The sequence below is a fragment of the Oncorhynchus mykiss genome, chromosome 2 (assembly GCF_057628025.1).
Source record: "Oncorhynchus mykiss isolate SJ-2025 chromosome 2, ASM5762802v1, whole genome shotgun sequence".
NCBI lineage: Eukaryota > Metazoa > Chordata > Actinopteri > Salmoniformes > Salmonidae > Oncorhynchus > Oncorhynchus mykiss.
The window spans coordinates 86,726,458-86,751,109 of NC_143023.1; the positions used below are offsets into that span (position 1 = coordinate 86,726,458).

At 42.3% G+C, this 24,652-nt stretch overlaps 1 protein-coding gene across 1 annotated transcript in view; it reads left to right on the top strand.

Annotated features, from left to right (window-relative positions):
• Positions 1-24,652, top strand: part of LOC110498682 (polypeptide N-acetylgalactosaminyltransferase 18) — an 88,167-nt gene that overhangs the window by 24,233 nt on the left and 39,282 nt on the right. Inside the window, exons 2-7 of the mRNA XM_021575326.3 lie at positions 11,368-11,569; positions 11,677-11,843; positions 13,379-13,562; positions 16,762-16,959; positions 18,872-18,986; positions 24,178-24,363. Of these exons, the coding sequence (XP_021431001.2) occupies positions 11,368-11,569; positions 11,677-11,843; positions 13,379-13,562; positions 16,762-16,959; positions 18,872-18,986; positions 24,178-24,363 (1,052 nt within the window). The remainder of the gene's footprint in view (positions 1-11,367; positions 11,570-11,676; positions 11,844-13,378; positions 13,563-16,761; positions 16,960-18,871; positions 18,987-24,177; positions 24,364-24,652) is intronic.

The window sequence follows — 24,652 nt, forward strand, 5'->3', positions numbered from 1 at the left end:
TAATTGCAGCAAAGTAGTACTGTCTCGCTCTACCACAGCTTTCCAGGAAGTCACTCTCTGAGCAATTACATTTTCCTGATCTCTTTTAGAAAATAAATTAAATCGTATTAGCAATGCTGTAACTTGATTAGCTCATAAATTGTATCTTATGTTTCAATCAAGCAGTATGAACTTGCAGGAAGAAATATCTATTTGAAGTGCATAATATTGATTTCAGGATGTAGCTAGTATACTCAAGGCTTTAGTTATTGAGATAAATTCTGAATCACTAGCCAGTCATGTTTCCTGCTTGTCAAATTACATGTGTGGACTGTGGAACGGTGTGTGTGTGTGTGTGTGTGTGTGTGTGTGTGTGTGCTGTATGTGCGCGAGTGTGTGCTGTGTGTGCGAGAGCCTCCTGACAGGCCTTGTGGGTAATCCTCAGACATGATGGATAATGATGGTGTCCTGACTGCAGAGGGAGGTGATCCATACCCCACAGAGGGGGATTTAGTACAGATGAACAGAGTGAAATACGATGCCCATTTGGACAGATGCAGTAGGCTGTCACACCATGTGAGCACATCAGGATGAGCTACAAATGGTGTCTGATAGTTGAAAATAACAGTTTGGCAAACAACTAAAGCTCTAACAGTCTCTTAATGGCTTAACACTTGAATGAGTTTCACTTGCTTTCCTAGGTGAGAACCTTATACTTTTCGAGGTGCACTGCAAATGGTTCATCATTATTCACACTTGAGAAAATAGGTGGGAAGACCATCTGTTCCAATTATGATGAAATGAATAATTTCGGAGTTGAGGCACAAGACTGCAAGCACAGCAGCACTTCAACACCACTGGTTCACAATAATTATTGTACAAGAGGGAACGTTCTCTGATTTTGAAGTTCTGTACACAAACAGATAAAACAAAGGCTTTGGCGAGAGAATTTTCAGAGCTCTGAGAACTTTCCTTTAAATCCTCTCATTTGAGTGGGAGTGTTTGCTTTAAAGTGCAAAGCCTGCTGGGATACACTCTACGAAGCCTTAAAGGACCCATCCAGAGGAATTTGCTGCCACTATTTCGACGTAATTCTTGTCCTAATGCGGAAATGCTTGTTTAGTTTCCAAACTCAGAAAACCAATGTTTTTCTCCTACTTAATCTGCCGTGGACATCGCAATCTTTCTCCGTGTGCACAGCCCATATGGTCTCTGGCAGCCTACACTCCACGATTTGTAAACAAACCAAAAAGCCAGGGATGTATTCATTACGTCTTGCAATGGATAACATTTATCTTTTAAGAACCAAACAAGAGAAAAACGAACGGGGAGGGTCCTACCTGAATTTGTCCAATAAACTCTGTTTTAATTGCAAAATGGTTTCTGTTTGGAGTAAACGCTTTCTGTTGCAAAACGTTTTGCAACCCACAACGTTTTGTAATAATCGTGTAATAAATACACCCCTGGATCAGGGTAGCTTCGCAAATCGCTATGGGGCACAGCTAACGACTAGGCAGAGGACCATCCAATCTCTTTCTCCCTCTTCTGTAACATATAATTAAATGATCAAGGATGAATACAGAGTTTTTAGCATTAATACTAGTTAAACTAGCGACTGTACTTGAAATGTAGCTTGTTAGCTAGCCAGGTAGCTGCTGTAGAATGGCTAACGAAACAACAGCTAGAACGACCTAGCTGTAATGTTTACAAGTATCCCCACTAGCTGGCTACTAGACAACCAATGTAACAGTTGGCCCTAAAGCTTTTTGTAAGTTGCCAAGAAATGCAACTATTGCCTGAATCGGTGATGGACACTATCTGGAATGTGGACAAATATTTTTATAGCTAGATAAAAAAAAATGTTTTATTTAACTGGGCAAGTCAGTTAAGTGAGTTAACTGCCTGTTCAGGGGCAGAACAACAGATTTGAACCTTGTCAGCTCGGGGATTTGAACTTGCAAATTTCCGGTTACTAGTCCAACGCTCTACCCTGCCACCCAACTTTTTACACATTTGTCTTTGATTAGCCGGTTAGGATAAGGCTGTTACTTGGTCAAATCATGAATCAGACTCTGTACCAGAGGCATTGCCTTTCAATAAACATGTTACAATGTATGTTACTTATTGTCACGTTCGTTATAAGGATCGGACCAAGGTGCAGCGTGGTATGTGTACATTCTTATTTATTTAAAGACTGAACAAACTAACAAAACGAAACTTGAAGCTATACAAACGAGTGCTGACAGGCAACTACACATAGACAAGAGTCCACAAACACCAAAGGGAAAATGGCTACCTAAATATGATCCCCAATCAGAGACAACGATAAACAGTTGTCTCTGATTGGAAACCATATCAGGCCAACAGAATTACAAAAAACCCTAGACCTACAAAACCCTAGACATACAAAACGCCTAGACAATACAAAAACTAACGTACCCCCCCTAGTCACACCCTGACCTAACCAAAATATAAAGAAAACAGAGATATCTCAGGTCAGGGCGTGATACTTATTATTTACTTCATCCAGATATTACACTATTGATGTTTATGGAGTACAAAATGTCTAGTTAGCTTGTATTCTCCAAATAATAACACAACTGTTCCTGTAACAACAGAATGTGTATGCTGTAATATAGGTTATATCTAAAAACACATGTACTTGCAAACTTTGTCTAAATTGTTCATCTGCACTTTTCTTCAAGTAAATCTGTTTTTAACATTTTCTGTAGAAATTAAGTAGTCCTAGTGCACACAGTTGTATGGTTTTGTTTTGATTTGCAATCATTGGTTTTGGTTTGACATTTTAAAGTGAAAAATCTGAGTCTCAGCATCACGCTGTTACTGTGGAATTGCCTGTATCTATCTGGCCGTGGTTTAACTTATGTGGTTATGCAGAGTAGAGGGGGGCTGGGATGGGTAGCTTTAAAATGGCATATAGGCAACTACAACATTAAGAGAGGACAAAATGTTACTCTACTAAATAGAGAAGTGCAAAATTGAAGGATTAACTAAATTCACTTTCTATTAGCACTAATATAATTATGACCTGTATTGTACTTTTCTTGTTTTCATATTACTTTGCAGCATTTTGTATCATATTGGCCAACAAGCACATTCCTTTTGGCAGCTAGGTTTATTACTGTAGAGACACCTTGCAGTTTTGGAGACGGCTTCGCATTTGGTAACAAAACTAAGGTGATCTGGTAGTGCATCTGATTTAATCACTGAGCTATCAACTTTAGCAATGCTAGCTAGCCAGCTAAACTTGTTTAGTTAGTGTACTGTGCAACTGGGTCATTCTCACAACGGACGTTTGACCAAGAAAATCTTGTCATTTTCCACAGAATTTCCTCTTGGATCACTGAGATTAGCATTTGTATTTATCTATTTTATCATGTTTTTTTAAATCAGCTATTATGTATTTTACCACAATTTCTACAAAATTCTCATTACTGCAACAGTCCATAAAAGTTGTTTTTATGTTTTAACATTGCTCCCCTAATGAAAATGTCTGAGTTAAACATGACACTGAAAATACAAATATAAAATAGGAAATTATTAAAACATTTCAACATTTAGCAGTTAGCACCGAATATTTTTAGAAACAGCAAGTTTTTAAAGGTCCAAAGAGTTTGGACCGCTTCGTGTTTTCCTTTTTGACATGGAAAAAATATTGCGATACTTGTATGGTCCTGGCCCTATAGATGACCACATCCTTCCACACTGTTGTATCCTACACACTATTCTGTCACTGCGCATGGCCTCTCCTCTCTGAACAGACACACACACACACACACACACACAGACACACACACACACGCACACACAGAGGAGTTTGGAGAGCATGTCAGCCAGTGTTGCGTTCTAATGGGAGGGTGACTTCTTAAAATGACCAACCAAGAACACACAACCTCTGCAGCTTTCTGGCCACTAAACTGCATGTGACCATCTGCATGATGTAGTTTTCTTGTGCTGGCTACTGGATCAAGATATTACCATACGTAAGGGTAAAAAGATTCAACCATACTTGCCAATTGTGCACAGAATTTGACCATCTGATGATAATCTAAGTTCTTGTGCTGTGTTCTCATGAATGGATAACAAAACCTTTTTTTTTTTTATTTTTTTTTTTAACTTCATGATGATGTAGCTATAAATTCTACCAATGCTGATAATATTCCTGTTCATCATTGCAGCTCTCTTTGTGATGAAGATCTTTAGACTGTGAGGGTATCTATATTGTCCTACTACAGCTGAGCAGACATTGAAAACAAGCCAGCATGTTCTCAGCAAGGTCACTTCAGCCTGCTGTTTGCCATGATGACATCAGTGTTTGGTGGCAGTTGCTCTCAGGGGTGACAGTGACATGCTTTTTTGGTCTGTACCTTGGCGCTCACAAGCCCCAACCACCTCCCCTACCCTATCAAGCACACTAGGCTCTCAGTGATCTAAGGGGGTAGGGGTACTGTACAGGTTGAGGCAGAATACATACCCCCCAAGGCATGCCTGTAATCAGACACATGCGTAGAAGGCCTCAGACAACCTATACCCCCATAAATGTAATGGCACAGGAAGGGATGGCTGCTGTTTTTATGGGCTCTTAACCAAACGTGCTGTTTTTTTGTTTTTTTGCATTGTTTGTAACTTATTTGCTACATAATGTTGCTGCTACCGTCTCTTATGACCGAAAAGAGCTTCTGGACATCAGAACAGTGATTACCCATCTTGAACTGGACAAAGAATTTTGAGTCGAACGAGAGGGATTTACTCCAGACACACGACGAGGCCATCATCCCCGTCATTCGCAGGAGAAAAAGACTGCGATATCGCGGAAGGAGATCGGGATGCCTTGTAAGGATCTGGCGACAAGTGGCTAATCTGCCTTTGCCATCGTTACTATTGGCCAATGTACAATCGCTGGATAATAAAGTGGGCAATCTACAAGCACGTTTATCCTACCAACGGGACATTAAAAACTGTAATCTTATGTTTCACCGAGTCGTGGCTGAACAATGACATGAATAACATACAGCTGGTGGGTTACACACTGTATCGGCAGGATGAAACAGCAGCCTCTGGTAAGAGAAGGGGTGGCAGTCTATGTATATTTGTAAACAGCAGCTGGTGCCTATTATCTAAGAAAGTCTTGAGGTTTTGCTCGCCTGAGATAGTGTGATCTACAGCTTGTCATGAGCCTGGTTTGCTAACTACCTTTCTCAAGGAGTGCAGTGTATAAAGTCCGAAAATCTACTGTCTCAGCCACTGCCTGTCACCAAGGGAGTACCCCAAGGCTCAATCCTAGGCCCCACGCTCTTCTCAATTTACATCAACAACATAGCTCAGGCAGTAGGACGCTCTCTCATCCATTTTATATGCAGATGATAGTCTTATACTCAGCTGGCCCCTCCCCGGATCTTGCGCTAAATGCTCTACAACAAAGCTTTCTTAGTGTACAACAAGCTTTCTCTACCCTTGTTCTGAACATCTCCAAAACAAAGGTCATGTGGTTTGGTAAGAAGAATGCCCCTCTTCCCACAGGTGTTATTACTACCTCTGAGGTTTTAGAGCTCCCAAGTACAAGTACTTGGGAGTATGGCTAGACGGTACACTCTCCTTCTCTCAGCACATACCAAAGCTGCAGGCTAAAGTTAAATCTAGACTTGGTTTCCTCTCGTAATCGCTCATCTTTCACCCTAGCTTTCAAACTAACCCTGATCCAGATGACGAAGACATCATTTATAGATCGGCAAGTAAGGGTGCTCTCGAGCGGCTAGATGTTCTTTACCATTCGGCCATCAGATTTGCAACCAATGCTCCTTACAGGACATATCACTGCACTCTATACTCCGCTGTAAACTGGTCATCTCTGTATACCCGTCGCAAGACCCACTGGTTGATGCTTATTTATAAAAACTCTCTTAGGTCTCACTCCCCCCTATCTGAGATATCTACTGCAGCCCTCATTCTCCACATACAACACCCATTCTGCCAGTCACGTTCTGTTAAAGGTTCCCAAAGCACATACATCCCTGGGTCGCTGCTCCTTTCAGTTCACTGCAGCTAGTAACTGGAACGAGCTGCAACAAACACTCAAACTGGACAGTTTTATCTCAATCTCTTCATTCAAAGACCCAATCATGGACACTCTTACTTAAAGTTGTGGCTGCTTTGCATGATGTATTGTTGTCTCTACCTTCTTCACATTTGCGCTGTTGACTTTGCCCAATAATGTTTGTAACATGTTTTTGTGCTGCTACCATGCTGTGTTGCTGCCTTGTTATGTTGTTGTCTTAGGTCTCGCTTTATGTAGTGTTGTGTGTTTTGCCATATATTTATATTGTATAATTAAAAAATAATAATTTAAACCCAGGCCCCTGTCCATGCAGGAGGGATTTGGCATTTTGGTAGGCCGTCATTGTAAATAGGAATTTGTTCTTAAGTTCTTAACTGACTTGCCTAGTTAAATAAAATAAACATTTAAAAAATTAGATACTCTATCGACCAAGAGAGTTTTCATCTATATTCTTCGTAGCTGTCCATTTACCACCACCACCACTAAGACCGCACTCAATGAGCTGTATACGGCCATAAGCAAACAGGAAAACTCTCATCCAAAGGCGGCGTTCCTAGTGGCCGGGGACTTTAATGCAGGGAAACTTAAATCTGTTTTACCTGATTTCTACCAGCATGTTAAATGTGCAACCAGGGGGAGAAAAAACTCTAGACCATATTTACTCCACACACAGAGATGCGTACAAAGCTCTCTATCGCCCTCCATTTGGTAAATCTGACCATAATTCTATCCTCCTGAATCCTGCTTACAATCAAAAACTCAAGCAGGAAGCTCCAGTGACTCGGTCAATAAAAAAATGGTCAATGACTCAGATGCTAAGCTACAGGACTGTTTTGCTAGCACAGAAGGAATATGTTTTGGGATTCTTCCGATGGCATTGAGGAGTACACCACATCACACTGGCTTCATCAATATGTGCTGTCATGACGTGGCCCTTTCTGGGTATAGATTGTGGCATCTCTCTCGCACTCACTCACACACAGGTTCTGTTATCAGGTCATAAATGCCTGGCAGAGACTCTCTCCCCCTGGCCATGCAGATAGAGACACATAGAGAGAACGAAGGCTTTCACATGGCAAGCTCCTGAATCCCCAAAATGGGAATTTGATCCAAAATGTCCACTTGTGAGAAGGTGGGAATGGTCCGTGGACACTTAAGGGACGGGTATGACGAGTGTGTTTCATTTGGTGACCTCAGACAGGACAGGATACACAACTATATCTCTGAATGTGTACAATTCTCTATGGGGTTTGCGTCTAATTCTTGTATAAAATAAATGAGTAAAGATTAAACTAATTGTGAAATTATGTAACGTGATGTTAAACCTTTTTTAATGTGAGAGAATTGTATTTCCTTTAAAGTTTAACTAAGTCATTGGCCCGCCCCCGTTAGCAGACATGATCTGGTGTCTTAGAACCTCCTTTTCTATTGTTACGAATAAAACCCCCTCCTTAGGAAATCCTCTTCAGACAACACGTACCTCGATGGACACTGAGGGGGCACAGGTTTGAGTTTAGACTCAGAGCGTGAGCTGTGATTGCGAATAGTTATTGGATTCCTAACCATACCACGTGGAACATTGGCTACATGGCTGGAAATTGTTAAACACTGAGACTATTGATCCCTACAGAATAAGAGCAAATCTTTGATACTAATTACTAGTCTGCAGCTAGAAATTATGTCAACCTGGGATGTGAAGACCGACAACCGCCGAAACATCTATTCTATGACAACATTTCTGAATACTTTGATCTTCAGGGAATCAGAGGGAGAGGCGCTGCTGAACGAACTCTCCGCAGACGGACCGGATTCCAACAGAAATCACGACGACACACTGGGTGTCAATATATATTGATTGCAATTATTCCCGAAGGAGTGAGCGTTCATGTGCAAAGGATTAGCATTTTAATTAATGTAATTATAAACTGTGTAGTGGTTAGAGTGTTGGACTAGTAACCGCAAGGTTGCAAGTTCCAACCCCTGAGCTGACAAGGTACAAATCTGTCGTAGTGCCCTCAAAGCTCATCACTAAGCTAAGGACCCTGGGACTAAACACCTCCCTCTCCAACTGGATCCTGGACGAGACAGGCTATGGGGAGGAGATCAGAGACCTGGCCGTGTGATACCAGGACAACAACCTATCCCTCGTGATCGTCGTGATCAAGACAAAGGAGATGATTGTGGACTACAGAAAAAGGAGGACCGAGTATGCCCGCATTCTCATTGACAGGGCTGTAGTGGAGCAGGTGGAGAGTTTCAAGTTCCTTGGTGTCCACATCACCAATAAACTGTTATGGTCCAAGCACACCAAGACAGTCGTAAAGAGGGCACGACAAAACCTATTCCCCCTCGGGTGACTGTAAAGATTTGGCATGGGTCCTTAGATCCTCAAAAGGTTCTACAGCTGCACTATCGAGAGTTGCATCACTGCCTGGTATGGCAACTGCTCGGCCTCGGCCTGTAAGGCCAAGTGGGCAGTGCGTACGGCCCAGTACATCACTGGGGCAAAGCTTCTTGCAATCCAGGACCTCTATACCAGGCGGTGTCAGAGGAAGGCCCTAAAATTGTCCAGGACTCTAGCCACCCTAGTCATAGACTGTTCTCTCTGCTACCGCACGGCAAGTGGTCCCGGAGTGCCAAGTCTAGGTCCAAGAGGCTTCTGAACAGCTTCTACCCCCAAGCCATAAGACTCCTAAACATATAATAAAATGGCTACCCAGACTATTTGCATTGACCCCCCCCCCCCCTTTTACGCCGCTGCTATTCTCCGTTTATTATCTATGCATAGTCACTTTAATAACTCTACCTACATGTACATATTTCCTCGACTCACCAGCAAACAGACTCTGTACCTGTACCCCCTTTTAATTATTTGTTACTTTTTATTTCTTATTTTTCTTAACTGCATTGTTGGTTAAGGGCTTGTAAGTAAGCATTTCACTAAGGTCTACTTATACCTGTTGTATAAGGTGCATGTGACAAATAACATTTTATTTGACTATGTTAACTTCATGACTGTAAATTACTTCAAACTCATGCACTACTTGTGTAATTGGTAGCTTTTGGCATCAAGACAACAGCAAAGTGTTCCATTCCCATGTGGCTACTTTTTCCAGTCCAAAACACTACTGTCCATTGAAGCCTTCATAAATGCCTGCACGGCTCACCTCTTTTCCACATGATTAACCACAGAGGTCCACTATGGCTCAGATGTGTGTTGGGGGCCTGGGCCAGGCCAAATATGTTACATACAGAACTATACAGCCTGCCTAGAGCCCAGAGTGAACATTTACCCGGCTCTTACGGCTGCTCATGAATTTGAGGTGGGAAAAAGACACTGAACGATTTTTAAAAATTTTTCTTTTGTATATTTTTTTCCAACTACACTGTGAATGCCATTACCAAGCTGAAAATTACAAGCCATACATCAGAGCCAGTGTGAGGAAGAAGCAATTACCTGCTCTCAGCGTTACATATTTACAATCATTTACTGGAAATAGGATCGTGTAGAATTATTTCATCTCATAGATTTTGCAGATTGTATGAAATATAATTTAATACAGTTACTCAACAGACGGAATGCACACATCTCCTTCATTGAGCTTTGAAAACGATGTAATATTGTCCATTTCCCATAGGGATACTGTACTGTTGACAGTTTGGAGAAAAAGACCTCAGATAGCTAGCATCAACGACAAGAAACTGCCATGTGGGGAATCGTAAGTGCCTCGTTTCATCTTGTTCTTGATACCATGTCTTATTTTGACTGATTTCATGTGGGAAGTTTACAAACACTTAGGTTGGAGTCATTAAAACTAGTTTACATACTCTTAGGTTGGAGTCATTAAAACTAGTTTACATACTCTTAGGTTGGAGTCATTAAAACTAGTTTACATACACTTAGGTTGGAGTCATTAAAACTAGTTTACATACACTTAGGTTGCAGTCATTAAAACTAGTTTACATACACTTAGGTTGGAGTCATTAAAACACGTTTTTCAACCACTCCACAAATTTCTTGTTAACAAACTATAGTTTTGTCAAGTCGGTTAGGACATCTACTTTGTGCATGACACAAGTCATTTTTCCAACAATTGTAAATAGACAGATTATTTCACTTATAATTCACTGTGTCACAATTCCAGTGGGTTAGAAGTTTACATGAACTGAGTTGACTGTGCCTTTTAAACAGCTTGGAAATTCTTAATGCTACAGCATACAATGACATTCTAGACGATTCTATGCTTCCAACTTTGTGGCAAAAGTTTGGGGAGGCTCTTTCCTGTTTCAGCATGACAATTCCCCCGTGCACAAAGCGAGGTCCATACAGAAATGTTTTTTTTGAGATTGGTGTGGGAGAACTTCACTGGCCTGCATAGAGCCGTAACCTCAACCCTATCAAACACCTTTTGGAATGCTGACTGTGAGCCAGGCCTAATCGCCCAACATCAGTGGCCAACCTCACTAATGCTATTGTGGCTGAATGAAGGCAAGTCCCCGCAGCAATGTTCCAACATCAATTGGAAAGCCTTCCCAGAAGAGTGGAGGCTGTTATAGAAGCAAAGGGGGGACCAAATCCATATTAATTCCCATGATTTTGGAACGAGATGTTTGACGAGCAGATGTCCCTATTCTTTTGGTCATGTAGTGTATATTATGCTGTCAGGAGACCGACCCTGCGTACTGAACCCTTCATGTCAACATCCTCCTCAGATATAGTTGTGCCCTTAGTAGCACATTTTGTGGTCCCAGTCGTGGCAGAGATGAATGACTTAGTACTGAGAGAGAGTGCAATGTAGTGGCTATAATTAAATAACCTCGGACGATAATTAGCATTCAGTAATTACCTGCGCCAAGCCCTTCATCACTCGTAGTGCTTTGTGAAGTCATTTTATCACTCGCTGTAAATACCTCAGTAACTTTCCACTGAGTTGCGTTCTTTTAGCTCACAATACTGGTGTTGAGTGACAGAGATTATCGTATTGTCCAGACAATGTGATATAGTAGGACTAACCTGTTTGGTATTGCTGCTTCAGTAGACGACCAGAAAAGTTGAAATATGCATGTGTATTATCATTAGTCCGAGGCCTCAGTAACACATAGCAACGTTTCACATGATGGATCAATTCAAATGCTAATGTTTTCCAGGAAGTGTGCCTGTTATCATGCTGAATACAATGACTTTTCACCACCTGGTATAAATCTCTTTTAATGTAAGCTATGTGAAGTATGTGGCAACGTCATGAATGTAAACAATGTTCTTTCTACTGCTCAGCCACACATTTTATCTCTTCTCTTCCTCTCTCCAACAGAGGTGCCCCAAAAGGATAAGGACAGTGAAGAAAAAGCAGGGGAGTCCCTCTCAGACTCCTCCCTGTTCGTCCGCTGGGGTCATGACCTTGGTCCTGAGAGTCGCCGGGTGGCGCTGAAGAAGTTCCAGTACTACGGCTACAATGGCTATCTCAGTGACCGCCTCTCTCTGACCAGACCCATCCCAGACCTCAGGCCTGATGGGTCAGTGACCTTTGACCCTTCTGTTGGTTCCTTTTTATCATCCATTTAAAACAAATATTTGTACAAGTTATTCTTTCATATCTTGTCTGTTTGCGGTTTCTCCTCAGGTGCAGAAACATGTCGTACCCCTCCAATCTCCCCCAAGTCAGTATCATCTTAATCTTTGTGAACGAGGCCCTGTCGGTCATCCTGCGCTCCATCCACACAGCCATGAACAGAACTCCCTCCCACCTCCTCAAGGAGATCATCCTGGTTGATGACAACAGCAACAATGGTAACTCCTATATTCTTACCAAATGTAGCCTACAAAATATACAAACTGCATTGAAAACAGGAAGCCATTCAGGCTGCTTACTAGCAAGCATAAATGCATGCCTACACACTATGTATTTACATCATCATACATAAATCAATTCACACTTGACATGCTTGAGGACGGAGAGTACATCAGAATTTTCTCTTTAATGTTCTTTAAAAAATGTATCTACCCCTATACACATTTACATTATCAAAAACAACATTGCTGGTGTTGCTTGCCAATTTAATGGATTACTTTCACACAGCTCCCAATTAACTTATTTGTTATCCTAGTTATTTCAGCAGGACAGACCTGCATACTGATCAGCTATAGAGCCAGAGGGAAGTGAGACGATTTAAAGGCTCTGTTTTACCTAGACTGATCAAGGTGTTTGAGCTGCATACTTGACTGAACATGTATCATATTATGGTGACAAATGAGGGTCAAACGAGTCCAGCAGAGGGATAAAAAAGAAACAGGCTGCTTCTTTTCAATTCATCTTTTTATTAAGGCCTCCTATTTCAGGCTATAAACATTGAATCATTGGATTAAAAAGAGAGGAGCATCCGTAATGCAAATGAATTGGAAAACGGAACTGTAGCCCAGAGGCAGAGTATTACTGAGAGTGGAAATGAAGCTATAAAATGTTCCTTTGTGGCCGTTGATATTCTAATTAATTCCTTGGCAGTTGGCTCACTTTGAACAATAAGACACTTTCCGTTCTGTACAGTTTCAGTCTGGCTAACAGCTCGCCATCCTTAGTGGGGTTCCTCATAGGGTCAGCTGGGGTTAATTCCCATGACAATCCAATTAATCTAATTGACCTTAGTCCTCTTATTTGTACTCTTAATTTCTAAATGAGTTAAATTACTGTATATTCACCACTAACTATCGCTGTATATTACTTGGTTAATCCTAATCAGTTCATGGTTGTATGATGAATACTGTCATACATAACATGTCTGAAGGATATTGTCCCCTAAAGTGTATCAGCTTACTCCCCAACACTGCTGGAATGAAAACGGACAGTGATGTCTGATCCTTGCCCTTAATGACCCAATCACTCCCTCTCGTTGCCATGGTAAGCCACTGCCATGACCACCTAACAAATTAAACAAGCAGGTGGCAGATGGTGCTTGTGGGAAAGCAGAATGGACTTCCCTCAACCAGACGATGCTGAGGGCTGCTCAATAATAGGATATTTCCAGGACTTTTCACAACCCCAATATTATTCCTTTGAAAATACCCTTTACACCATGGAATGTGGAATAGATGGCACTTCGGGCTGTAAAGCACATTTCAAAAGTGTGTTTAGTTGATGGTCCTAGGTAGTCTACACTGTACATACCTTCAGCAGATTTCACAGGTGTAGGCTTTTATAAGACATCATGAGAAATACATACACACTGTTTCAAAGCTTCCCAGTGTTTCATGCAGTAATGTCACTTCTTTGTAAAGATCAGACAGACTCTGTGATGCTTATACAAATCCATATACGACTGTTTCTATAGCTGAGCTGAAGGAGAACCTTCAACACTTTGTGAAGGAGGCCAACTCCCAGCGGCCAGACTTCATCAAACTGGTCCGTCACGACAAGCAGGAGGGACTGATCCGCTCCCGGGTCAGTGGGTGGAGGGCCGCCAGCGCACCCGTCGTGGCCCTGTTCGATGCCCACGTGGAGTTCAACATTGGATGGTAAGGGACTGGGATGCCATATGTGTATGTGCCCATCTGTCCAACAGCTAAAAACCTTGTGTGCCCATTTATAATATTTGATGCTAGTGCGGTAGAATTGATATGTGCTGCATTTTCTCAGTCATTACCTTAGAGATATTACCTAAAAGAGCTAGTTTGGTAGATGAGGTAGAGTGTTTTCAGTCAGAATAATATGTGACTGCCCTCAGCTCTTAAAGGCATTAGGGCTCAACGGGTTGACGTGCTGCTGACTGGAGTTGAGATATGAGATGTGTTGTCCATGGCAACCGAGTGTATCAGGGCTTCCTGTTGTCTGACAGAGTTGATGTGCCTGTTAATCATTCTCTCCACAGCTTGACAGGCCGACCGACGCACATTTCTCTGAAGAGCCTGGGCTCAATTCAAAATAACCCCACTTACTCCTGAAGTGCTTTGGCACAGATCTCAGAACACACAGGTCTCCTCACTTCTCAGAGCTACCAGATTTAATGTCTTCGACCAATAAAGTAATTTGCCTCAATGCGATGACAGTGCTTGAAAAGCAGAGTACATGAGGCTCTCGGCTTGTCTTTTATGCACAGAAACATGTTGATATAATTACAGGTTGGCTGTTCATATTAACATTGATCTGAGGCCTTTTGTACAAAAAACAACTTTGATGCTATTTGTGTGTCTGCTGAGGATCCTTTTCCAAATGTAATTACACACATATGCAAGCCCTGTGGAGATCTAACATGGTTATTTTTAATGATTGATTGAATAATGTCTGTCATTTTAAATGACAGACTATAGACTGACTGCTATATTTAGCACCTCTGCTACTGTACATTACAATCATCAGGAGCTGTGGACATGTTGTCTAGTGCCAGTCGACAACAGATTTTCTGTCTATCTTGATGTGTTTTATCTAGTCTAAAATTGAAAACTCAAACTCCCACGAACAAGACTTCAAGTTACCTTTTAGTGAGGAGAACTACATTGAGTGTCCAAAACATTAAGGACACCTTCCTAATATTGAGTTGCATCCCCCTATTTTGCCCTTAGAACAGCCTCAGTTCATCAAGGCATGGAATCTACAAGGTGTCGAAAGCGTTCCACAGGGATGCTGGCCCATGTTGACTCCAATGCTTCCCAAAGTTGTGTCAAGTTGGCAGGATGTCTTTTGGGTGGAGGACCATTCTTGATACACACGGGAAACTGCTGCGTGTGAAAAACCCAGTAGCATTGCAGTTCTTGACTCAAACCGGTGCGCCTGGCACCTACTACCATAACCCATTCACTGGCACTCACATCTTTTGTCTTGCCCCTTCACCCTCTGAATGGCACACATGCACAATCAATTGTGCTTAAAAATCCTTATTTAATCCTTAATTAACCTCCTCCCCTTCATCTACACTGATTTGAAGTGGATTTAACAAGTTACAGTACATCAATACAGGATCCTAGCTTTCACCTGGATTCACCTGGTCAGTCTGTCATGGAAAGAGCAGGTGTCCTTAATGTTTTGTACACTGTATATATAAATGTGTTAAGATGTGTATTTCCTTGACTGTGGCTTTGACTCTGAGCTCCAGAGTTCCTATGTGGAGATGGGAGAACCTTCCAGAAGGCCAACCATCTCTGCAGCACTCTACCAGTCAGGCCTTTATGGTAGAGTGGCCAGACAGAAGCCACTCCTCAGTAAAAGGCACATGACAGCCCACTTGGAGTTTGCCAAAAGGCACCCAAAGGACTTTTAGACCATGAGAAACAAGATTCTCTGGTTTGATGAAAACAAGATTGAACACTTTGGCCTGAATGCCAAGTGTCACATCTAGAGGAAACCTGGCACCATCCCAACAGTGAAACATGGTGGTGGCAGCTGTGGTGATGTTTTTTAGCGGCAGGGACTGGGAGATTTGTCAGGATCTAGGGAAAGATGAACGGAGCAAAGTACAGAGATCCTTTTTTTCCCAAATTTATTGGTATCCAATTGGTAGTTAGTCTTGTCCCATTGCTGAAACTCCCTTACGGACTCGAGAGGCGAAGGTCAAGAGCCGTGCCTTCTCTGAAACACAACACAGCCAAGCCACACTGCTTCTTTACACAATGCCCGCTTAACCCGGAAGCCAGCCGCACCAATGTGTCGGAGGAAACACTGTACATCTGGCAACTTTGTCAGCGTGCATTGCGCACGGCCTGCAACAGGAGTTGCTAGTGCGCGATGGGACAAGAACATCCCTGCTGCCAAACCCTCCCCTAACCCGGATGACGCTGGGCCAATTGTGTGCCACTCCATGGTTCTCCCGGTCACGGCTGGCTGCGATAGAGCCTGGACTCGAACCAGGATCTTTAGTGGCACAGCTAGCACTGCGATGCAGTGCCTTAGACCACTGTGCCACTCAGGAGGCCCACAGAGAGATCCTTGACGAAATCTTACTCCAGATTGCTCAGGTCCTCAGACTGGGGTGAAGGGACAACAATCCTAAGCACACAGCCAAGACAACGCAGGAGTGGCTTCGGGGACAAGTCTCTGAATGTTCTTAAGTGGCCCAGCCAGAGCCCGGACTTGAACCTGATTGCACATCTCTGGAGATACCTGAAAATAGCTATGCAGTAACGCTCCCCATCCAACTTGAAAGAGCTTGAGAGGATCTGCAGAGAATAATGGGAGAAACTCCCCAAATACAGGTGTGCCAAGCTTGTAGCGTCATACCCAAGAAGACTTGAGGCTGTAATCGCTGCCAAAGGTGCTTCAACAAAGTACTGAGTAAAGGGTCTGAATACTTATGTAAATGTGATATTTCCTTTTTTTATATATATATTTGCTAAAATTTATAAACCTGTTTTTGCTTTGTCATTGTAGGGGTATTGTATGTAGATTGGGTATAAATACTTTCCAAATGCACTGTACATGTTAATACGCTTTGTCTAACCTAATTTGTTTCACCCACCAAATCAACACATCTCATATTCTGTGTGTGGCGTGGAATACTGTAACCTATAGCCATAGGACAGGAACTCATAAGGAGCCATTAACAATCAGTGGGCAGGATGAAAGTCCCACATTCCCACTGTTTCCCCCCATCTTTCCTGTGATGTTAGGGAAGTGATGAAAAATGTATGGTGAAAGGTGTTGTCCCTCATATCGGTTTCATTGGAAAAAGACACAATGTATCTCAACTTCAGAACGTCCCACCATGCCTTGTCTTCCCAACAGGGCCGAGCCCATCCTGCTCAGGATCAAGGAAGACAGAACGCGCATCATCTCACCGTCATTTGACAACATCAAGTATGACACGTTTGAGATCGAGGAGTATCCACTGTCTGCTCAGGGCTTCGACTGGGAGCTGTGGTGTCGCTACCTGAATCCGCCCAAAACCTGGTGGACCCAGCACAACACCACCGCCCCTATCAGGTTGCTGTCAGCTAAGACTTAAACACTCAACTGTTGTCTTCTGCTATTTCACTGGCACTGTTTCTGTTGGCATTGAGAAACCCACATGTTGTTTAGTATTTGATTTTGATAACAGAACAATGTAAGAACTATGTACAGTGCCTTGCGAAAGTATTCGGCCCCCTTGAACTTTGCGACCTTTTTCCACATTTCAGGCTTCAAACATAAAGATATAATACTGTATTTTTTTGTGAAGAATCAACAACAAGTGGGACACAATCATGAAGTGGAACGACATTTATTGGATATTTCAAACTTTTTTAACAAATCAAAAACTGAAAAATTGGGCGTGCAAAATTATTCAGCCCCCTTAAGTTAATACTTTGTAGAGCCACCTTTTGCTGCGATTACAGCTGTAAGTCGCTTGGGGTATGTCTCTATCAGTTTTGCACATCGAGAGACTGAAATGTTTTCCCATTCCTCCTTGCAAAACAGCTCGAGCTCAGTGAGGTTGGATGGAGAGCATTTGTGAACAGCAGTTTTCAGTTCTTTCCACAGATTCTCGATTGGATTCAGGTCTGGACTTTGACTTGGCCATTCTAACACCTGGATATGTTTATTTTTGAACCATTCCATTGTAGATTTTGCTTTATGTTTTGGATCATTGTCTTGTTGGAAGACAAATCTCCGTCCCAGTCTCAGGTCTTTTGCAGACTCCATCAGGTTTTCTTCCAGAATGGTCTTGTATTTGGCTCCATCCATCTTCCCATCAATTTTAACCATCTTCCCTGTCCCTGCTGAAGAAAAGCAGGCCCAAACCAAGATTCTGCCACCACCATGTTTGACAGTGGGGATGGTGTGTTCAGCTGTGTTGCTTTTACGCCAAACATACTTTTTATGGATATCTTTAAGAAATGGCTTTCTTCTTGCCACTCTTCCATAAAGGCCAGATTTGTGCAATATACGACTGATTGTTGTCCTATGGACAGAGTCTCCCACCTCAGCTGTAGATCTCTGCAGTTCATCCAGAGTGATCATGGGCCTCTTGGCTGCATCTCTGATCAGTCTTCTCCTTGTATGAGCTGAAAGTTTAGAGGGACGGCCAGGTCTTGGAAGATTTGCAGTGGTCTGATACTCCTTCCATTTCAATATTATCGCTTGCACAGTGCTCCTTGGGATGTTTAAAGCTTGGGAAATCTTTTTGTATCCAAATCCGGCTTTCAACTTCTTCACAACAGTATCTCGGACCTGCCTGGTGTGTTCCTTGTTCTTCATGATGCTCTCTGCGCTTTTAACGGACCTCTGAGACTATCACAGTGCAGGTGCATTTATACGGAGACTTGATTACACACAGGTGGATTGTATTTATCATCATTAGTCATTTAGGTCAACATTGTATCATTCAGAGATCCTCACTGAACTTCTGGAGAGAGTTTGCTGCACTGAAAGTAAAGGGGCTGAATAATTTTGCACGCCCAATTTTTCAGTTTTTGATTTGTTAAAAAAGTTTGAAATATCCAATAAATGTCGTTCCACTTCATGATTGTGTCCCACTTGTTGTTGATTCTTCACAAAAAAATACAGTTTTATATCTTTATGTTTGAAGCCTGAAATGTGGCAAAAGGTCGCAAAGTTCACGGGGGCCGAATACTTTCGCAAGGCACTGTATGTGATCAAAGCTCTTTGTTTCTGGACAGCCGTTACTTAGTAACATGATGCAGAAAATCATGCTTATTCTTTACAGAAAAAAAGGAATAGGCAAACAATCTTGTAGGGTTATTATTGAAAACAAATGTTTATCATGAAATCAAATGTGCATAATCTTCAGCTGAGCACTTAGTGTTACAAATAAATGAGCAAGTACTAGGATGTAGTTCACAGAACTAAAGTGCATAAATGACTGTTTCGCTCTCTTTTGCCATCTTTGTACCAGGAGCCCAGCTCTAATTGGCTGTTTTGTGGTGGACAGGAAGTACTTTGAGAAGATTGGTCTATTGGATGAGGGAATGGAGGTCTATGGTGGAGAGAATGTGGAGCTTGGCATCAGGGTGAGTGGAGTCCAAATTATAATCAGCTCAATAATATGTTTAAATAGAGCCAAATCCTAACTTGAGATCGGTCCCCCATTGACATCGATGAGTAATTTACACAAGTCTGTTACGTACATGCCCAGATTTCAAGTTAGGATTTGAGGACTCTTAAACTCATTAGTGTGTGTATAATCCACTGCTGCACTACTGTATGTTGCTGGCAGACACAACCAGTCAGCTCAGCACTCCTCCAGATGGGCCATGGGAGGAGCTGCAGTGTGTCAGGAACCCCCACCTTCCCCCATGGTGTGCTGAAACTCGACCAGCTCAGCGACTTGCACACTTACATATAGCCATAGATCTGAAAGTATATAAAAAATACACTTAGACGAACCCTAATTACTATGGGACATACATGCACACTGCACATAGAATAGAAACGGGCTTGCAAGCTCAAACCTGGCAATTTGATTGGTTCTCATGCGGACACTCGCAATGGCTGCCTGGTAGTGTGATACAACAATTTCCATTGTTATTTGGAATGTTCTATTACTGATGCTGGATTGCCATGGTAATGTAGAATGTTTATTCCAGTGGAGGCTGGTGGGAGATGTAGGAGGACGGGCTCATTGTACTGGCTGGAACGGTATCAAACACATCACATATATGGAAACCCCGTTTGTCTCTGTTCCATTCATTCCATTCCAGCCATTACAATGAGCCTGTCCTCCTATAGCTCCTTCCACCACCTTCCACTGATTTGTTTAAATGATGCCAACTGAAGGAATGTAGTTTTTCTAATGTCAGTTGAGTTGACTCAACAAATCACAGCACAGATTGAATGGTACACTTCCTGCTTTTACTTCCTGGCATGGGCACCCTCAAAATGGCTGCCAGTCCACCCATTATTCCATCATTGACTTGAATGGGGAATCCTGTTATATTCATTCTATTTCTATAGTGGGTCCTGTGTGGATATTTGTGCATCCTTTCCCTTGCAGCTTTGTAGTCCTGCGGTATCAGGAGGGAAGGGAACAGCCAACTCTTTTGTAGGAGTAAATCCCGTCCTTCACTCTGAAGACCGGGTGTTATAATAATTGATCAGAGCAGCTGTGTTTCCAGCTGTCACTCCCTAGACTGCATCTTACAGTAGCTTCTCTAAATTGCTAACTTCATCCTTCTGAAGGGAGAAATGTGCTCTCTAGCAACTGTATTGCTTTATGTATTACATTATGGATCTGGCAAGTGGAGGTTGATGTTTATTGGGATGGGTCTGGTCCTGGAGGCAGAACTGAGTGATTTTAGATGGGCCAGTTCTAAATTCTAAATTGTCTGTATTGTAAAAATGTATGTAAACAAAAAATTGCTTTTTGGTCTTTAATTTAAGGCTAGGGTTAGGCATTCGGTTTAGCAGTGTGGTTAGGTTTAAAATCACATTTTATGACTTTGTGGTTGTGCCAGCTAGTGACCATTCTGCAGAGCTGCCTCCAGAACAAGATTCATGACAAAAAACTCTAACCTGCTGGCTAAATGGGAAATTCTTATTGTGTGGAAATACGGAAAAAGTTCCAGGACTGTCCATACACTACATGGTCAAAGGTATGTGGATATCCCTTCAAATTAGTGGATTAGGCTGACCGGCGTATAAAATCGAGCACAGCCATGCAATCTCCAGACAAACATTGGCAGTAGAAGAGCTCAGTGACTTTCAACCTGGCACCGTCATAGGATGCCACCTTTCCAACAAGTCAGTTCATCATATATCTGCCCTGGTCAAATGTAAGGGATGTTATTGTGACGTGGAAACGTCTAAGAGCAGCAATGTCTCAGCTGCGAAATGGTAGACCGTTATGGTCTATGATAGACGCTCACAGAATGGGACCACCGAGTGCTGAAAATCATCTGTCCTCGGTTGTAACACTCACTACCATTCCAAACTGCCTCTGGAACAGAGCACCTGAGTGGAGTTGAGCCGTTGGAAATCCCACTCATCGGTCATCGCTCCATGTGCTTTCATACTGTGCCGCTAAAAACTGCTCCGTGCTCACATGAAAAACAACTGCCGCTCCAAATAAGCTCCATTCATTCAAATCACAATTTAACCAACACCCATCTATTTTTGTGACTACCTGGACCTACCAATTGTTTTTTTAGTATTGAAACTAAACCATATGGATTTGAATGAAAAGTATTTAAATAAACATGAAAAGGTGAATGTAAGAAGCGAACATAATTTCAAATAGGCTACATGACATATAAAACAGCATATAAAAAGTCTAAATAGGTCAGGAGCCAGACAGGAAGCCTAATAAGGAACGAAAATGAATTATTTAGGTGATATTATTTAAATTATTTGAAGACTATAGCCTAATTAGAAATGCATTGTGAAGCATTTGTGAGTGCGTCACAATAGGCTAGTAGGGACATAAAGCGCTCAGCATTTAAACAACATTTAGTTGTATTAAATCTTTATAGTCTGTAAATTGCGCATGTAGGCTGTGACTTACTTAGAATTAAATACACATTAAACAAAGAATTACTTAGTGCCTTTTTGAAATGATTTTTGGAATAAATCAAGCTCATGTGATGGTGCCTGGAGAACAGGCCAGAAGTGGAGAATATCCTCTCCACACTTGCAAAGCCACTGGGGATGATAAACACCCTTTTGGCCACTCTCTTGCCAGTTTAAAAAAAAATGCTCTTTGAATGTAGGAATATGCCAGGCCTATATGGCCAAAATCAATTATGGCCCATTGTATAGATAATTGTACGAAAATGAACGAAACGTTTAAGAGATCAGATTTTTTGTTTTTAATACTTTGCTACAATGACACACTTAGTTAATGACCCACCTCGTTCCTTTCTTTTAGCATGTACACGTAGCATGCTTTTGGGATACGATTATTTTCAGATTCCACAATGATTCTTTAGTTGTGGACAACACACTCCCTCTTGCTCTTGGACCTCATCTTTGTAAGTCACCTTGATTTAGCACCTGTGTGTTTAATCAGTTTCTTTATGAAAATATTTAGCTAACTCAGACAGTAGCTAAATCAGGGGGCTATAGCAGCACACAGGTATACTACAAATGCATGCTGAGGCAGGCATGCCCTGAGCTTGTGAAGTGAATGCTACTGTAGAGAATTTGGAGCAGGCAAGAAGGCCGACGCTCCAGCCTTTGTGAATCTCGCTCCAGTCAAATTGGATACGCTCCTTGCTCCGCTCCAGATCCGTTATGCTCACATATTCTGCTCTCGAAGCAATGTCAGCACAAGAACTGTTCGTCGGGAGCTTCATGAAATGGGTTTCCATGGCCGAGCAGCCACCCGCAACCTAAGATCACTATGCGCAATGCCAAGTGTCAGCTGGAGTGGTGTAAAGCTTGCCACCATTGGACTCTGGAGCAGTAGAAATGCGTTCTCTGGAGTGATGAATCACGCTTCACCATCTGGCAGTCCGACAGATTAATCTAGGATTGAAGCATGTCAGGAGAACTCTACCTGCCCGAATGCGTAGTGCCAACTAAAGTTTGGTGGAGGAGAAATAATGGTCTGGGGCTGTTTTTCATGTTTCGGACTAGGCCCCTTAGTTCCAGTGGAGGGAAATCTTAACACTACAGCATGCAATGACTTTCTAGACAATTCTGTGCTTCGAACTTAGTGGCAACAGTTTGGGGAAGGCCCTTTCATGTTCCCCCGTGCACAAAGTGAGGTCCATACAGAATTGGTTTGTTGAGATTGGTGTGGAAGAACTTGACTGGCCTGCACAGAGCCCTGACATCAACCCCATCGAACACCTTTAGGATGAATCGGAACGCCGACTGCGAGCCTAATCGCCCGACATCAGTGGCCGACCTAACTAATGCTATTGTGGCTGAATGAAGGCAAGTCCCCGCAGCAATGTTCCAACATCTTGTGGAAAGCCTTCCCAGAAGAGTGGAGGCTGTTTATAGTAGCAAAGGGGGACCAACTCCATATTAATGCCCATGATTACGGAATGAGATGTTCGACGAGCAGGTGTCCACATACTTTTAGCCATGTAGTGTATAACCAGATGACCAGATGTTGGTATAAAGATCCATTGAATCTGTGGAGAATCACGATTACCAGGGTGCTGGAGTTTATTTTCAGTACAGTACAGAAAAAGCATAGCCTGTTAAGACAGGCTATGTGTGCGAGTGCATATGTAATCCCCTCTATCTTTGCAGATAACAGAAACTCAAGTCATGGATAATCAGTGTTGTCAATGTAAATGAGGAATTTTGTTAACGGAATCCGGAATTACACTTCTTTCCACAGGGCATAACATCTCCCGTAGTGAATAGTTCTATTTAGGCCTGCCAAAACAAAGGGAATCATCAGTAATGGGATTTGTCTGTTTTTCTACCAATGCTTCCTCCCTGGTACCCCATAAACACATGTTATGCTTTAATAAAGACTTTATTTATAGGTCTATCTTTATTATGTCTGTTTTCCCACTGTATATTTACTGCTGATTTTTTTCCAATTAGATTACTTTAGAATCTTATCTCAGCAGGCAGTCATTTTCTGATTAAATTGCGGTTAGCTAACTTTTCCTTTGAGTTCCTGACCAAGTTGTGTGTTTAGTTTATGACCATGAACATGTGGGTGAAACAATTCAGCACTCATAATAACTGATATTTCTAGTGCTGGATACTTCCTTATACCTTTCACACCCATGTACGGCCAGGTGTAATGTTGTCTGGCAGTCCAAAACAGTTGTCTCCAGTCCAAAACAGTAGGCACATGCTCCGTATAATCCCCATGAGAAGGATTTTCCTCTGAGAGAAAGTAAAGGAAGAGCTGTTGGGGCTCTACCCAGCAGGAGAATATTGGAGGATGAAATAAGATTCTTGCACACACCATCTCTCACTCTCTTTGACTTTCTCTCTCTCATACACACAGGCTACATTATATGCTAAATAATAGCTCCTCATAACCCTTTACAGTAAGTTATTTTACAAAATATGGTGATTCGTAAAAGATGTTTGGAGACGTGGTAGCTCTACAGTAGTCCAAAAGTTTGTGTGAGATGTGGTAGACAGTCTTTATATGACAGATAATTTACTGACGCTGACTTCCTTACATCTAACCCTGTGTTCACTACTGAGCTCTGTACACTTCCAAGGCTATACTCAACTTCCTACCTCTTTTGAAATATGTTATTTGGACTCTGTATGTAACCTCAGGTATGGCAATGTGGGGGCAGTGTGGAGGTTTTGCCCTGTTCTCGGATAGCGCATATCGAGCGTGCTCACAAGCCCTACACTCAAGACCTGACTGCTCATGTGCGGCGGAATGCACTTAGGGTGGCCGAGGTGTGGATGGACGAATACAAGAACCATGTTTACATGGCCTGGAACGTTCCCCTACAGGTAAAGACCACGGCCTCCTTAGAGTGGGTCATTATCCAACCCTCCTGAACATGTGACCTGAGCAGAAAATAATCCAGGCCCTAGTCAATTCAGTCTAAACTTGGATTCCATAAATGTTTTATTTAATGATAGGTTATGACATGTGGGTATCCATCACAGGAGACTGGTGTGGGGAGGCTGGCTCATGATAATGGCTGGAATGGAGTGAATAGAACGGTATCAAACACCTGTTTGATACTGTTCCATTTACTCTGTTCCAGTCCTTACTATGAACCACCCAATTAAAGTG